The sequence below is a fragment of the Brugia malayi genome (genome assembly GCF_000002995.4).
Source record: "Brugia malayi strain FR3 genome assembly, contig: Bm_v4_Chr1_scaffold_001, whole genome shotgun sequence".
NCBI lineage: Eukaryota > Metazoa > Nematoda > Chromadorea > Rhabditida > Onchocercidae > Brugia > Brugia malayi.
Genome location: NW_025062475.1, coordinates 13,939,373 through 13,957,646, shown reverse-complemented (window position 1 = coordinate 13,957,646; position 18,274 = coordinate 13,939,373). Strand labels below are relative to the sequence as shown.

General features: G+C 24.3%; 1 protein-coding gene across 1 annotated transcript; it reads left to right on the top strand.

Annotated features, from left to right (window-relative positions):
- Positions 1–11,329: 11,329 nt before the first annotated feature.
- On the top strand, positions 11,330–16,327 carry Bma-tyr-2.2 (putative tyrosinase-like protein C02C2.1 in chromosome III, putative; the record flags this gene model as incomplete). Its single annotated transcript, XM_043077814.1, has 11 exons — positions 11,330–11,473; positions 11,577–11,756; positions 11,897–12,070; positions 12,358–12,425; positions 12,699–12,899; positions 13,093–13,196; positions 13,703–13,893; positions 14,230–14,320; positions 15,177–15,406; positions 15,604–15,814; positions 16,128–16,327. The coding sequence occupies 11 exons, from the start codon at positions 11,330–11,332 to the stop codon at positions 16,325–16,327; spliced, it is 1,794 nt and encodes a 597-aa protein (XP_042933748.1).
- Positions 16,328–18,274: the final 1,947 nt, after the last annotated feature.

Genomic DNA, 18,274 nt, shown 5'->3' with positions numbered 1-18,274 from the left:
TCACCTGAAATACGAGACATAATTCCTACTTATTGATAACTACAGACGTTACATTTATTTGATAGCAGTAAAGTTAAAACCTTCCTTTATTACAAAAAAGAACTAAATTGACCAACGCACTTTGATTCTATTTTTGAGTAAATTTACATTTTCCTCAGTTTTGAGGAAAGTAAATTATCTTCCAGATGAATGAAAGATGATCTTTTTACCGACATCACAAATGCAATACATATGATCAGATCAAAACAGAAAGGAAATTAATAATTACTAGCAATTTTAGGTCACGTCTACTTCAAGTTTTCTAAACTTTTACTTGAAGAAGTGGTACGTCAAATTAAAGCAGATCAATAATTTTTTAATTTTAGGATGGACTGGTTAATACTATGCTAAGAGTTGACTATTGTCCACTGATCGCTCTATTTCATAATTTAATGCAAACCACTATCTGATCAAACTGCAAGTAAGAAAATAAGAAATACGCACAAACCATACCCGCGTGTAAACATATGTGCGATGGTTATTAAATTTGCAATGCAGCATTTTTGCTTATAGAAAGTTCTATTTTATCAAATTTCAAACTGTGTTAATTTGCAAGCAAAAGTTTGATAGAAACTTGCAAATATTTCCTTATCTGTTCGTCAAAACAGTAACTGACTGTTAAAAGACTAATAGAACTTAAATAACTTACTGCACTTACCACAATTTGCAGTCACTCCTTATTACTTGAACCACCTGCTGCTATTTGTAACTAATTCCTACCGTAACCACTTGCCAGTAAAACTTAAATATGTAAAAGACGAAAATATTGAATGTGTAAGTTAGAGAATAATACTTTAATGACAAAAGTAAAGGAGTGATCATTGGCGATCACTTGGAATATTCTCGCTACTTTGATGTCATCAAATACTTCCGGAAAATTCTTTTGTTCTACTTTTTGTGACAGAAGGTATTACTGACTGAGTAAGTTTTTGGCGCGGATTTTGATGTTTTACTCGTTTTAGTATCCTCTAACTTATACACATCCACATTTTTCTCTTTTGTATACTTAGGGCTTGCTGGTTTTTTTAATTGCGGTTGTAGGTTTTTCATTTAAAATTATATAAATTATTAACTATTATTATTAAACATTTGTTGCCTTTTTCTTTCTTTCTTCTTTATTATTTATACCTTTGTCCTATATTCCATTAGTAGTAAAATCGTCTACGGGATCTGTTCCATTTGTTATATTTTCGTTTTTCGTTTCTTACAATTTATTTTCTTATTTAATTTTCACTATCATTTGTTTTCTTTTTTTCAATTCTTTCTCTTTTTTTGTTTTTTGCAATAACAGTTATTTGCAACTGGTCTATTTCTATCTTTTTTACAATTGCTTGACTTTTTCCTGATTTTCTGCTGAATTAGCTTTTTTTGTACAATACTACAGCTAATGTCTCCCTTCTTTAGCAACTCACCTTTTCTTTCGCATTTTCTTGAAAAAAAATTCTATTTTCATGCCATATATATATATATATATATTTGTTATATTTATATTCATCATTTTACTAAATCTTTTTTATAACTCTTATAAAGTTAACTCATCTTATGCTTCTTATTGATTAAATCTAGCTGATGGAAGTTTTCCCTAAATATTACTTCCTTCCACTTTTTTGTTCCTTTCTTAAATTAATTTTAATTTTTTCTTTAAATTAATTCTCATAGATCGCATTTTTAATAATTTCTGTTATGTGTGACATTTTTGGTCCTTTTTGCTCTGCATGCTTTTTTACTAACTCATTATTTTAATTTTCTTTTTTTTTTTCCATGATTATTTTAATCTCATACATATCTTTTTGCTAACACCACTAATTGCACTAACTTTTTTTATTACTGTTACTTAGTAACCACTTGCTACTGCAACCACCTGCCGCAACAGCCACCTGAAACCACATGTTACCGTAGCTACTTGCTACTTTAACCACTTGATATCGTAACCACTTGCTATTGTAACCACTTGTTGCCACAACCACCTGTAACCACTTGATAACGTAACCACCTGTTACTGTATCCACATGTTGCTGGAACGACCACTTGAAACCACCTGTTGTTACAGCACCAGGTGGTTGTGACAGTAGGTGGTTGCGCCAACAGGCGGTTACAGTAGCAGGTGGTTACGATATGAAGTGGTTACAGTAGCAGGTAGTCGCTGTAGCAAGTGGTTGCAGATGGTTACAGGTGGTTGTGGTAACAAGTGGTTGCAGTAGCATGTGGTTACGATATCAAGTGGCTGCAGGTGGTTGCGGCAACAGGTGGTTACAATAGCAAGTGGTTACGATATCAAGTGGTTAAAGTAGCAAGTAGCTACGGTAACATGTGGTTTCAGGTGGCTGTTGCGGCAGGTGGTTGCAGTAGCAAGTGGTTACTAAGTAACAGTAATAAAAAAAGTTAGTGCAATTAGTGGTGTTAGCAAAAAGATATGTATGAGATTAAAATAATCATGGAAAAAAAAAAAGAAAATTAAAATAATGAGTTAGTAAAAAAGCATGCAGAGCAAAAAGGACCAAAAATGTCACACATAACAGAAATTATTAAAAATGCGATCTATGAGAATTAATTTAAAGAAAAAATTAAAATTAATTTAAGAAAGGAACAAAAAAGTGGAAGGAAGTAATATTTAGGGAAAACTTCCATCAGCTAGATTTAATCAATAAGAAGCATAAGATGAGTTAACTTTATAAGAGTTATAAAAAAGATTTAGTAAAATGATGAATATAAATATAACAAATATATATATATATATATATGGCATGAAAATAGAATTTTTTTTCAAGAAAATGCGAAAGAAAAGGTGAGTTGCTAAAGAAGGGAGACATTAGCTGTAGTATTGTACAAAAAAAGCTAATTCAGCAGAAAATCAGGAAAAAGTCAAGCAATTGTAAAAAAGATAGAAATAGACCAGTTGCAAATAACTGTTATTGCAAAAAACAAAAAAAGAGAAAGAATTGAAAAAAAGAAAACAAATGATAGTGAAAATTAAATAAGAAAATAAATTGTAAGAAACGAAAAACGAAAATATAACAAATGGAACAGATCCCGTAGACGATTTTACTACTAATGGAATATAGGACAAAGGTATAAATAATAAAGAAGAAAGAAAGAAAAAGGCAACAAATGTTTAATAATAATAGTTAATAATTTATATAATTTTAAATGAAAAACCTACAACCGCAATTAAAAAAACCAGCAAGCCCTAAGTATACAAAAGAGAAAAATGTGGATGTGTATAAGTTAGAGGATACTAAAACGAGTAAAACATCAAAATCCGCGCCAAAAACTTACTCAGTCAGTAATACCTTCTGTCACAAAAAGTAGAACAAAAGAATTTTCCGGAAGTATTTGATGACATCAAAGTAGCGAGAATATTCCAAGTGATCGCCAATGATCACTCCTTTACTTTTGTCATTAAAGTATTATTCTCTAACTTACACATTCAATATTTTCGTCTTTTACATATTTAAGTTTTACTGGCAAGTGGTTACGGTAGGAATTAGTTACAAATAGCAGCAGGTGGTTCAAGTAATAAGGAGTGACTGCAAATTGTGGTAAGTGCAGTAAGTTATTTAAGTTCTATTAGTCTTTTAACAGTCAGTTACTGTTTTGACGAATGCGTCACTTTTTGCTTTCTTTACCTATTACAAATCATTTTATAAATTGTTAAAATATTCTCAGAATCATTTCATAAATTGTTAAAATATTTGTTGTTTCAAAAATAACCATTGAAAATAACCTTTTCCTACCAAACTTTGCTAAATGTGTGCTGTTGCCAACTGATAAGCGTTATTGGAGTGTTTGTTAAATTGTTCGTTGGAATGAAGATAAAATTATCAGAACAGAAGAACAAAACATATTATTTGTAATTCTCAATAAATATTCATTTTGACATACACTTATAGTTCAGAACGTAACTTTTGGGTATTGATTAAATTTTCAAATCAAGAATATATATTAAATTTTTTGGTTTGAAAAATTTCAATACTTTTGAAGTGTATTTTTAAAATTCAAAATTGTATTTCTAAATGAAACATTCCTTAACGAATAAACTAAATAGTATATTCCATTTGAGAATACTGTGTGACATCACAGATACTTTTGCCAAATATTGTTAAGCATAAAAGATACAATCGCAAAATGTTCTGCAATATTCTAAAAATTATTACTACGATTGGGTCTCTGATATAAAGCATTGAAATTTTGATGGCAGTATGAAACATAAATTTGTGTTCCTTTCTAATTAGTACTGAGTTAATTGCTTCCTTCATTGTTTCTGTGATTACTCGTCGAGTTTCTGTAAGAGACTTTATCATATACAAAAGCTTTTATGAAAACTTTTCACGTATTATCACAATGTCATCAATTGTTGTTTCACGTTTTCCGTCATCATTGCTTATCATTTTTCATTAATTCTTCTCTTTTCTCCAGTATACAATTTTCCGGAAAGTTAGCTGAACAGAATTCATTAAAAAAAAAAGGGTTATTTTCAAACTCATCGTTGAATAAGAGACTCTTCAGAGTCGTAATAAAAAATAAAATTTATAAATGAGATATACTGATTATAGCCTATCACCTATGCATCGAACATTGTCAACTAGTATCCGTAATAGATATAATCTCTGATTTAATCGCTATGTGATATTTTTCTTAACAAATAAAAGAATATTTAAATTCAACTATTGCACATTCTCATACATACTTTTAGATATATCTTTGAGCTTTGTTATGATTGAAATACATTTAAATTATTTTATAACAATAATGCGACACTGAAAATACATCATTTTAAATCATTTCAAACCATTTTTAATCATTTGAACTTGATATATCTGTTACATCATATTACTAGATAATAAAATTATTCATTTATTTTCAAATACGAGACAGAAAAGTGAAATTTTGTTAAACAACGATTAATAAAATTACCTGATAATCATATCTATTATCAAACATTTCTATCCATGCAACATATCTTTTTTTTTAATACAACCAATTCTTCCATCTGATTATGCTTTAATTATGATTTTTGTTCTCTCATAAAGAAAAATGAAAAAAAAAACGTTTTAGTTTATTTAGTATCAAAATTATTAACTATTTCAATTCGAAATATAAACTTTAATTAAGAAAAAATTTCAAAGGAAAAATTTATTGTTCAAATCTTTTCATCATTTCCTTCCGTATTCTTGCTATTAACAGTGACATGTCATCCATTTATAAACTATAAGTAATTAATTCGTTTATTATTCACTGTCATTTGTTGTTTTTTTTTCAAATATTACACCATAAAGAAATAAACAAATTGAACAATTTGTTTATTTCTTAATAAATTTCAGGTTCATTCATAATATCCATCAAATGTTTGTTTATGTTTATGAAGTAAACTATGATATTAATTTCAAAGTTGTTCCTTACAAGGTAGCAAAAAAGAGTGCATAACAAAGAAATTATCAATTTCTTTTCCCATTTCTCTTCTTTTTTTTTTTTTCAGTGGTTAATATAAAATGAAATTTTAATTGAATGCTTTGTTATTCAGGTATCTGTGTAATGTTGATCATTTAAATTCGATAATTATAAATTAATTCCGTTTTGCGGGTTTAATTGAAAATAAGCGAGGAACTAGAAGAAGGAAAATTATTTGTATTTTACTTTAAGTTTTTTTTTTTTTTTCTTTTTACTTTATCATCTTTGGTTAATTTTCAATGACATTACCATATTTTTTATGACAAGGTCGATGAACAATTGATTGAGTTATAAATCATCGAAATGTCACATTCATTAAGACTTTGTCTATTTCTCATTAATCCAATTCACTGAATTTACAATTTGCGGTATTTTTTTTCTTTCAAAATACATCGCGACATCTCGAAGTTTCTATATTATTTGTTGTTTCACTTGAAAAAAAGCTGTCAACATTGTACTTCTACGTACCCATCAACGATATTCAATATTGTTGTGAGATTATTTCTTTCATCGCTAATAATCTCTCCGTTCTGTTTTTTGCTGCAATATGGAAGTAAGCAAAATTGTTGCAGAAAACGTCTAATTGGAAATGTCTATTCCGGAAATTATGTTTTCCAATACGTTTTACACCTTCAGTAAGCTCATATTCACTGTCCTTAGCATTCATTGACACATTATTAGCATACATTGGTATTCTTTTTATTGCTCTCAGCCACAATTAAGTTATTTTCCGGATCACTGTAATACAGATAATAGCAATATACTTTAGAAAACAAAAATCACTATTCCGTTGTTTATTTCTGATTCTAACTGTATGACAATTGCATCAGAAATTTGATCAAATCATTTGACGGTAGGCAAAGTACCAATTCGGAAAAAACTTTAGAGTTTTGCAGGAATTCAAATTCAAAAATTAGAGATATTTGGCAGGCAATAAAGAAAATACACGTTCTTAGCATTAATTCTATAAACCCTGAAAAGTTTAAAAAATTTTTGAGGAAGGAGTGAAATTTAAAAGAATGCTTGAAATGTTAGTGTTTTTCGTAGTGTAGCAAATGGGTAGGCAAGTTGTCATCTACCTCTCATATTTCTGCCCTGCGGCATTGCGTGTACATAATTTCAGAGCAGAACAAGGTTTAATGAAGTGATTTCAATTTATTAATGCAATGACTTAACGGTTACACAATATTCTCTTGTAAACATTTTTTCATGAAATGCTATAATCCGGTAGTTATGCTGGAAATGAGACATTAATAAACTGACAATTCTAGAAATGAAGTAGAACTGATCATTGGTTGTAGCCATAATAAAGAATTTCCTCTAATTAATATATATATATATATATTTCCGGCGAGTCGTACGCATTTTCTAGCGCAAATTCCGGATTTGCAGAGAAAGTAATAAAAGCATAAGGCATGAATGAATGAAAGTAAATGGATTCCAAAGTTCACAATCAAACTTAAAATTTGAAAATAGTTGAGGTCAAGAAAATATAAAAGTTCATGTAGTTGATATTTATCATTCTATACTAATTGTAAAAGAGATGATTGTAGGTTAAAGATTTATAAAATAATCATTAGCATTAATTAATGAATTAATTAATAACCTATTCTAATAGTTGATAAGATAAAAATATAGTCGTGTAAGTCAATATTTTTCAAAAAATTTCTTCGAGATTTCATTAATTTTGAAAGTTATTTTCTGGGCGATATAAATTTACGATTTAAAAATGAAATAATCTAAACATTTTGTTTTTTTGTTTTTTTTTTTTTATCAAAAAGTATTTTAAAAGGTTATTATTGGCATTTTTCATCTTTATTCGTAGTTCTTTTATTACATTGTAATATTGAAGTATTACTAAAATTTAAAGAAAAAAAAAAGTGAAAAGTGAAAAAACTTTGGTTTGAAAACAAGTTGTACTTTCGAATATTTCAACAAAATCTTATATTAGAAAGAGAATTTAGCAATGATATTAAAGGTTTTTTACTAAAAGATAACTCATAAATTTAGCAAAAAAATTCAAAACGATCATTTTAGTTACATCTTTTTCGATTAATTATTTTAAAAAAAGTTGCATTCATGCACAAATTTCACTTTCATTATGTAACAAATTGAAAAAAGGCAATAGTTGATGATAAATTGGTACCGGTTTGTGTCTCATTAATCGTTCATTTTATAATTTTATTTTCTTTGAAATTTAATTTACACCTCTCAAAGTTTTTCCTTCATTTAAACAGAAAAAAAAAAAAAAAAAAAGGAAATAAAATTAAAATACAAAGTTCTACAAAACGAGAAATTATAGTTGGTTCCAATTGAACAAAAATCGTTCCATTTTAAGCAAAATAAAAAGTACTTCGTTTAAAATTTAATTTATTTTTTTGATTGCTATGAAATCAAATTGCTTTAAAATTTGATCTTCTATAGGTATACATACATATAAATGTCCTCAGGTAATTAAGAAATTTGATGATCAAAATATGGCAAGAAGGAAAGGGAAAGTGGCAACAATTGATTGATTTATTTATTTTTTTTATGTAAGTTTTTTAATTTAACAATTACAAAAACAAAAAAAAAAAAAAAAATAAGTAAAACGAGTAAGTTTGTCAACTGAAATAATTTATGAGAAAAAAAAAAGAAAGAAATAAAGCGAATTGGAAGATTTCATTTATCGATGATATAATTTGATAAAATTATTTATTAATTATCAAATAAATATTATTGTCAATTTTGTCGACAATAATTGTAAAAGGGTTAATTTGAGTTAATTACTGCAAATTATAAGATTTCAATTAATTACACTGATATTTTTTTTTTCGTTTGCAGTGAAGAAGATAGTCAGGAAAGTAAAGTAAAGTAAAGTAAAAGTTATGTTCTAAATCAATTCTTAAATATTCAAAATTTATATTCCAAATCGGTTCGAAATGAGAATTAATTGATGAGAAATTCATTTAAAAAGAAAATAGATGTTTAAATCTAGTATTACTCACATTTTTCTTCAGAATACAAAGGTATATAAATTAAAAATGAACTGAAGCGGTAATTTTTAAAAAATTAATTTGCTAATTTTTTTTTTCATTATCTAAAACAATTAAAAATATTATATTTAGCTTATCAGTATGGCAATCTTTGGAATATAATATCTAACTTTTTTCACAACGATATTTGAAATTGCAATAATATTTGCATTTAATTTAAATAAAAAATTAATACGAATGGAAAAGAGCATTTTTTTAATGATAAAATTTTATATAAAAAATAGAAAATATTGAAAAAAAAGCAACTTTCCTATATTAGCTCAACAATTAATTGATATAATTCAACAAAAAAAAAAAATTATGAATTTTTTGAAAATTTTTGAGAAAATTTAAAAATAAAAGCAAAAAAAGTAAGGGAAAGTTTTTTTTTGTCTCCTATTAGTTTGTTACTTAAAAGTTTTCTTTTTATCTTTAATTTAAAAAAAAAAAAAAAAAAAAAAAACGAATATTATATTAGAATTAGTTGAATTATTACCATATCGCATAATTTCACAATTAACTTTTATAATTTCCAAATGAAATTGACTTAAATACTTATTAATCCATTTCCAATTAATGTCAGTAATTCAATTAAAATTCACAATTAGCCATATTATAATTTTCAAATTTTGTTATGAACTGAAAAATAGGAAAAGTTAGACTGTTCTAAGCATTAAAAAAAGAAAATAAAAAATAAAAAACGAATAAAATCATATATGCTAATCAAAAATCAATTAAAAATTTGATTTAAATAAGATTTTGTTTAAATCGAAATTGTTGTTGCAAAAGAGAAAATAAATTAGTTTATTTTAATTAAATGTCATCAAAATTTTGTGGAAATTAATTTAAAATTAAAATATAAAATATTTATAGCATATTTAATCATAGCAACAACAAATATAGCAAAAAAAATTTTCAATTATACAAAAAACCTTTTTTTTTTTTTTTAAAAAATTGACAAATTGAAATGTGAAAATTCCCTTTCTTCTTTACCCACTCTCTATCTCTTCACCCTTTTCTTTCTTTCATTTTTTTTTTCTCTTTTTTTTTGCTTTCGTATTGTTTTTTTCTTTTTGTGTGTGTAAATTTTTGAGAAAAATATTTTTCCATCTAACTCTTTCAATTATTTTATTTATTTTAAATGCATTTTTAATGAATACTTTCTTTTCATCTGTTCCTCTCTCTCTCTCTCCCTCTTTCTCTCTCTCTCTCTTTCTCTTGTTTCTTTTTCAGGAGGGAATTTTTTTTTTTTCGCTTCAATGTATGTATTAAATTCATTTTAATTCTAGTAAATTCGGGAAAAAACTTGATTTTTTCTCGACCTCAAAAAACTATCATAAATTTCAATTATGTTTCAAGACATACACAGACACAGACATACACAGACACAGACAGACACATACATAAGCATGCATAGATGACAACAAGCATTGGTGTATATATAAAAAGGAAATTTGGGGGGGACAACCTAAGTGTCATCAAAATTCATTGCTACAGCTCTTTTAGCAGCGACATGTCAACAAAACTAATAAATTTAAATTTGTCACACTAATAAGCTAATTGTTATTTTTATCATTTACTGCTTGTAATTTTGTAATTTTTCAGCAATTTTCTTATGCAAAAGTTTAAATTTTATTGTTTATAATGTTACATTCATCATTTTTTTTTTTTTTGTTAATTAAATTTTTTAATTAAATTAGGAAGAAAGCGAAAAAAGAATTTATGCTAATTTATTGTAATTTAACTAATTCCAAATGTGAAATTAGCATAAATGAAAGTATCATTGTAATCAAAATTGTTAAATTTTGTTACTATTATTAGCATTCAGTATTCAAATAAATTACTGTTAAATAAAATAAATCAAAAAATTAAAAATTGTAATCAAAAATTTTCTTAAAAATTAGTATAAAATTTTGTTTCATATATTAAAATGCTCAAATTTTGTTATTATTATTAGCATTCAGTATTCAAATAAAATTATTATCCTATCGCAATGTTTAATAAAATAATTTTTCATTTAGTTACTATCATTCAAATTCGAACATTTAAATATTCCATAATATTTTCATTTCATTAAAAATTGTTATAATAATTCCATAAAATGTATAATGTCTACTTAACTTCTAACTTTGTTAAAAAAAAAAATGTTTTTATTTTTTAAAATTTTTTTTTTTTTTGATTTTCAAAGTGAAAAATTAAAAAATATAAATGTTTAATGGAAGTGAAATAAAATTATATAAAAAGTAATTGGCTTTAAATCATTTTTATTGCAGAATTTTTGATGAATTTTTCTTCATGCAATGATAATTTTAAAATTTACTAATTTTCAAACTTCCAAAATTACTTAATTACTGCAAAAATTTTTGAACTTATTCAACTTTTCAAGCAGACATTAATATAATTTGTAAATTTTTGTTAAATCTAGGATGCAACTAAATTTGTCAATATTAATTATCAAAAACAGCCGACACTTACAATATTTTTAATGAAATTTTCAAACTGAAATTATTCGTACAAATTACACTAAAATCATTTCCCTTTTAATTAATGACATAATTAGTTTTTAACAAATTATATTTATAATTATTTTTCAAGTTTCTTATCGTTGAAAAATTAATAACTCAAATAAAAATGTATTTGAATTCGTATGGAAGAGGAAAAAAAAAAAAAGTTCGGAAACCTGCTAACAGATCATTAATTGATAATTTCCACAAGAAAACATCATTGAATTCTCGTAATAAAAAGTGCTAAAATTGTCTTTTTGATAAAGTTTATAAAAATTTGAACAAATATTTAAACTTTTAATGTTCAAATTTTTTTAGATTTTAATGTGGTTAATACTACTATTTATTTGTTTAACATTTGTTGCAAAAAGTATTTTTGGCCAAAATCAAATTAGCCAAGCATCAAGTCATTTCCTTGAAAATTGTGACCAGGCACCAACATTAGCAATTCGTACGACATGTTTAAATGTAAGCTATTTAAAAAAAGAAAAAAAAAAAGTTAAAATTTTCTATTTTAAGATTTTTTTTTTAAAAATAATTAATTTTTAATTTTAATTTTTTTTTTTTTTAGCTTCAAAGAATAGCAAATAATTCACGGAAGAATTTCGAACAACAAGCTCAAGTTATCATTCATCCACCTGGTATTCCGGAACATTTGAGACCTGGTATTGTAATGCCAGGTTCAAGAGGTCAAGTTGCAAGTAATCCATATGATTGCATGACACTTACCTGTCTCTGTCCATATTTCGCGGTAAATAAATTTCTTATCAAACTTATAAATTTTAAATTATTTTTCAAATTTAATTTATTTTATATTAATTAAAAATTAACAATATTATTGCTTTTTTTTATTATTTCAAATTTAAAATAAACTGCAAAACTTTCCCACAGGGTGGCATCGATCCACAAAATCAATGTGTACTACGAAATGGTCAAATTATTACAATGGCATACCGGAAGGAATACCGGATGTTAACCGAAGATGAGCGATTACGGTATCATAATGCACTTAATGTGTTGAAACAAAGAGGAGAATATGATCGGATTAGCATGGAACATCAATCAGTTAGTTGACCTTTTCTTGACCTTTTTAAAATAGAAAATAGAAAGGTTAGTAATTCATAAAAGATGATTGCATTAAAATGAAAATAATGTGAAAAAAAAGTGCTAATTTAAATTTTGATGAAATTTTTGAAATGTAATAGTAAAATGTTTAAAAATTAAAAAAGAATAAAATCAATTATTTTTGTTGAAAAAAATATAAATGAGTGATGAAAAATTAATTATTTTTAAAATTTAATCTGGATAATTTCTCGAGAATTGCATATATGTTAATTGATTTGGTGTTTAAGGTTGGAGGAAGAGGTGGTGCACATTCCGGACCCGGTTTCTTACCATGGCACCGTGAATATATCAAAAGGTAATTTGTATTATTTTAGTTTTTTTATTTTATCATAAATATCAACAAACATAAAATTTTATACTAAATATTGTTTGAAGCAGTCTGCTCATTAATTTTTTAACCAATTGTTTAGAAATTTTAAAAAATTTAAAAAAAAAAATATTCCATTTTTTTTTTTTTTCATATAAATAAACTTAATATTTTATTCTCTCAATTAATTTTCTTCAGTAATTTTTCCATTATATTAAAGTAATTCAAATTTTTAAAATTTAATTTTAATTTTATTTTTAGATTTGAAATTGCACTTCGACTTATTGATCCAACAGTTTCTGTACCGTATTGGGATTCCGTTTTGGATAGTTATTTGCCGAATCCGAGTGATTCTATTTTTTTTAGTCCACTTTTCATGGGTGAAACTGATTTCTTCGGTAATGTCATCAATGGCCCATTTGCATATTGGAATACACTTGATGGACGAAGTACCATAATAAGGTCAATAAAATTTAAAAAAAAAATTTTAAAGAAAAAATAAAATAAGAAAAAAATAATTAATTAATTAATTAATGTTTGCGATATTTTATTTAATAGTATGTTATTGTATATGAAATTAACAATTTGATAATTAAGTATAATTAACGCTTGGCCCTTTTTTTTTCCACTAATTAATTAATTAAACAATCTCTAGAAATCTTGGCCAAGAAGGACAACTTTTCACAGAATTAAGCATACAACAAGTAATGCAACAAAATAGAATTGAAAATATTCTCTCATATACTGCACCAATGCAAGGTTTTCTTTTCTTTTTTCGCTGATATAAAACTTTTTTTAAAATTTATTTAATTAATTTTTTATTAAATCTATTTTAATTATTTTTTATTTTCAAAATTAAATTACACACATGCATGTATAAAATTGAAAAAAGAAAAAAAAATCAGTGAAATTAAATATGATAATGATATTTGATCAGATTTTTTTTTTTTTTAAAGTAAATGTACTAATCAATCAAAGTTTGTTATTTGAAAAAAAAATTGTTAAAAATAAATATTACTGTTTTTTTTCACACGAAATTTGATAAAGTTAGTTATATAAAAAATTAATTTATTTCTTTAAAAGTGAAATAAAAATAAAGCACAAAAATTTTTTTTAACAATTTTTATTTGCTTTTTCAGAATGTTTGTGATCTGACATTCATGTTTAAATTTGAGAAAAAAATAAATGAGTTAAATTAAATATGATAATGATACTTTATCAGATAGTACAAAAATTTTTAAACAATTTTATATTTTAATTTTCAGGATGTCCATATCCGGTAAATTATGGTGCATTAGAATATTCGCATTCTAATGTTCATCTCTGGATAGGTGGTCATATGAAACCACCGGAACAATCATCTAATGATCCGATATTTTTCTCTCATCATGCATTTGTTGATTTCATCTGGGAATTATGGCGACAAAATGTTCAACCAATGTGGTCTCGAGAATTGGTATCAACCTCTTTTTTTTCTCTCTCTCTCTCTTTTTCTTCATTTATTGATAAAAAAGAATATTATTGTAATAAATTTAAGATAAATAAAATAATAATATATTATAAAATTCTAATTTGAATGATTTATTTATCTACAATGATCAAATATTTTTTGAATTTTAATAAATTAAACATAAATATTTTATCTTAAATTTATTTTTTTTTTTTTTTAATAAAATTAAACATAAATATTATCTGAATTTTTTAATAAATTATACATAAATATTTTATCTTAAAAAAAAATTATTTATTTATTTGTTTATTTGTTTATTTATTTATTTATTTATTTTGTTAGGAATATCCACCAGATATAGCAGCATGCGCTGATCCACAACATTTCAGTTATGCATTAATGCGACCATTTTTCACACTTTTCAATCGAGATGGCATGTTTTCCTTTACTTTACTTTACTTTTTTTTTTTTCTCATAACAATATTCTTGTTTTAAATCATATTTTTATATTTGCTAATTGATTTTAGTAAAATTTTATGATATCATAAAAGTGAGAACATTGTTCGAAGGTTAAGAACCGGCTTTAGACAAATAGCGCTTCAATTTTTGCAAAAAGGGAAAGTCTTCAAATGATTGCTTTCAATGAAAGGAAAACAAATGGAAGCAATCTTTTCCAAATAGTTCAATTTAATTTTAAAAATATAACACTAAATTATTTATCAAATAATTGATGAAAATGAATAATTATAGATGGAAGATGGTTAAATGTAAACAAATAACAACACAAAACGAATGAAAATATTTTCGTGGGGTATTTCAGAAGAAGATAGATGGAACATTTTTTTTTTTTTTTTTTTAAATTCAAAATTAATGAAACCAAAAAAAAAAGTATTTTAAATGACCGATGAAATTTGATAGATAATTTTAATTAATTAGCAAGAAAATATTATTATATATATTAAAAACAAAAAAAAAAAAAAAAAAAAAAAATGGAAACAGTTATACTTAATTGAATTGTTGAAAATAGATAAAATGGTTAATATAAAATTTAAAATTCATGATTGAAAAATTTCTTCAAATTTTTTTTCAAAGAACTCAAAAATTTAAGAAAAAGATTTCAATTGTTTGATACATATGAAGTTAATATTTCATATAATATTCTACAAATATATTTTATGTATTTCAATATTTACAAAAAAAAAAAAAAAATTATAAATTTTAAAACAAAAGTTTTTTTTTTTTTTGCTCTTCAAAATTGATTAATTTATAAAAAGTGAAAGGTATTTCAGGTTTATCGAATATGTACACCGATCAAATGTATCGTTTTGCACCACGTCCTGGTTGCACCGCTGAAATTCCAACTTGTGGTACACCGTATCTCTTCTGTGATACTCGTGGCATTGCTCATTGTGTTGCTAAAATTAAGCTAAATGGTTTATGTGTTGGTTTCGAAGGTTTTGATGCTTGCTTTAATGGTATTTGTCATATGGGACGGTGTGTTTATGGTCCAACACCAGCGGTAGCTTTTTTTTTTTGTTGTAAAAAAAAGCGAAAAAATTTTACAATTTTTAAAATTTAAACTTTATTTTTTTTTTTAGAAAAATAATAATATTATAAAATTTGACATTGCTTAAAAATATTTAACAATTTTTTTGTTTATTTTTTTTTTTCTTTTGAAGTAGAAATTAAATTTTTCTATCATAGATTTATTTGCAGCCATTTGTGCCACAAACAAGTCTTTCACAAGTGCAACAGACAGAAATTTCACAAACACAAATTCGGCAACGATTTGTTGATTGCTTCAATCGACATCCATGCTGTGAAGCTTGGGCTAATTTAGATGAATGCAGAAGAAATCGTAATTACATGCAGCAATATTGTCGTGCTGCATGTCACATTTGCAATTCTACATTTAATACTACCAATGGTAACTTTTTTGCTAATTTAAAAAAAAAAAAAAAAGAAAAGAAAAAGCAATCATTAAAATTTTTTTTAAAAAAAAAAACGATTGTTATAGTATAATTAAGCGAAACAGAAATGATTTAATTATATTATTATTTCTTTCTTTTTTTGTAGATTTAAAAAAAAAAAAATGCTATAGTAAAAGTAAGAAATTGTAAAAAATTTTAAATATTTCTTAGTTTTATTTCATTTTATTTTTTTTGTTTTGTTTTTCTTTTGCTTTTACTTTTTTTTTTTTTTTGTTTGATAATATTTGAAATGAAAATAAACATTTCAGAATGTAGTGATCGTCATATTGCCTGCAGGCAATGGAGTATTGATGGTCAATGTCGAGGTGATTCGGATCAATTTATGGAAGAAAACTGTCGTCAATCATGTCACTTTTGTAACACACCAAAAAATACCTCATGTCCAATTCCAATACCGGTTATTATTAATTTCTAAAAACAAAAACAAAAACAGAGTTTATTATATTTAATTACATCTTAAATTTACTTAAAGCAATCGTTTCATAATTTTGCTAATAATTACTTCTTAATTTACCTAAAGTATGATGAGTAATGATAATAATAATAATAATAAAGATAATGATGATAATAATAATAATTAATTAAAATTAACAATCACTAAAACAATTTCGAGTATTATTACATTTAATTACATCTTAAATTTACTTAAAGCAATCGTTTCATAATTTTGCTAATATTAAATAATAATAATAATAATAATAATAATAATAATAATAAAGATAATGATGATAATAATAATAATTAATTAAAAATTAACAATCACTAAAACAATTTCGAGTATTGAATATACATTTTTTCAGATTCGTTCTCGACTTCATGCATCTGTAATTAATGTAGAGGTACCAATAATAATTGTAACCAATGATTCATCAAATGCATTGACAGAAATTTCTTCTCGTGAAACATTAAAAAAAAGCTAAGTCAAGTAATTTATGAAAAAGGATCGTTCTAATTAAAACTAAATTTGTATGAAAATTAATTAATTAATCGGATAATTCTGATTAGAAATTTAATAATTTGAAATTTGCATATATTTTTGCGGTAAATTTTCAAAAAATCACATAGCAATTTGATCAAAATTAATTTTAAAATTGAATATTCATTCATCCATTAATTAGCAAAATGATTACTTTCTCATGTAAATAAGTTATTTATTTAATTCTTTCATTATTAGTTTTTCTTTATGCAATCATTTAATTATAAATTATAAAAAAATATTACCTCAATTTGTTTTCATTTTAAATTAAATTTGAATTTTGGACATTTTTTAAATGTATTTATTTCATTCATTTCTTCTTGTGCAAATTCGTTTCATTATGTATTTATTTGTAATTTAATTAGTCTTATAGTTTGGAATTAATTGTCCAACTAAACAATTGTATTTATTGTTTTTGCTTATATTTGTATTTAATTCTTGAATTCAGATCTGATTTTTTAATTCTTTCATGAAATTTGATTATTTAAAAAAAAAAAATGTATTTTGAATTTATTTCAAATGTATCACTTTTCAATTCTATCACTTTTTTTATTGTTATTAGATTATAAGTTTAACTTTAGGTACCACTTTTCTTCTTCTGTAGTTAATTTTTTTTTTTTTTTAAACTTGCCCTAATGAATTTATCTGATATCATAAGTAAGTTAATTAATTAAAAAAAAAAAAAATTTGAAGAATTATTGTAAAATTATTAGCAATTGAAAGATTTGAATTCATAATGTATGATAAAAAGAGCAGAGAGATTTATTTAAATTACAGCAAAATTAATAAATTATTCTCGAGTACTTTGATCAGTTCAGTTTTTTTTTTTTTTTTATATGAGTTCAAGAAAAAAGGAAAAGTAAGAAATAACAGTGACAAATTTCAGATCAAAAAAATTATGCAAATATTTTGATGCATTAAAAGTTATTTCTTAAAAAAAAAAATAAATAAAATAAATTCATAACTACCAGAATGTAACAAAAGTGTTTCATAAAAATTTTCTTTTTTTTTTTTTTTCATTTTAAAACTTTAAAATATTTATGCTTCAAATGAATGCTATTCGATGTGGAACACATTGAATGATAATTAAGTGAAAGGTAAGCAAATAATTGAACAGGAATTAACAAGAAATTAATGCAAACAACGACACACATACAAGTAATCATAAAAATTTTACGCAAACTTTTTTTAATTTTAATTTTTTTTAAAAAAAAAAAAAAAAACGAATGAAGTATGACATATATTTCAATGCTTACAGGAATGTTTTAAAAAATAAAATGAGAAAAGAATAAAAAAAGTGAAAAAATAGAAATCAAATATTTCTTCTGAGAAAAAAAAAATGAAGTGATTTTAAAAGTTAAAATAAAAATTTTTAATTTAAAATTAAAATAGTGGTATTTTAAATTAAATAACCTTTTTT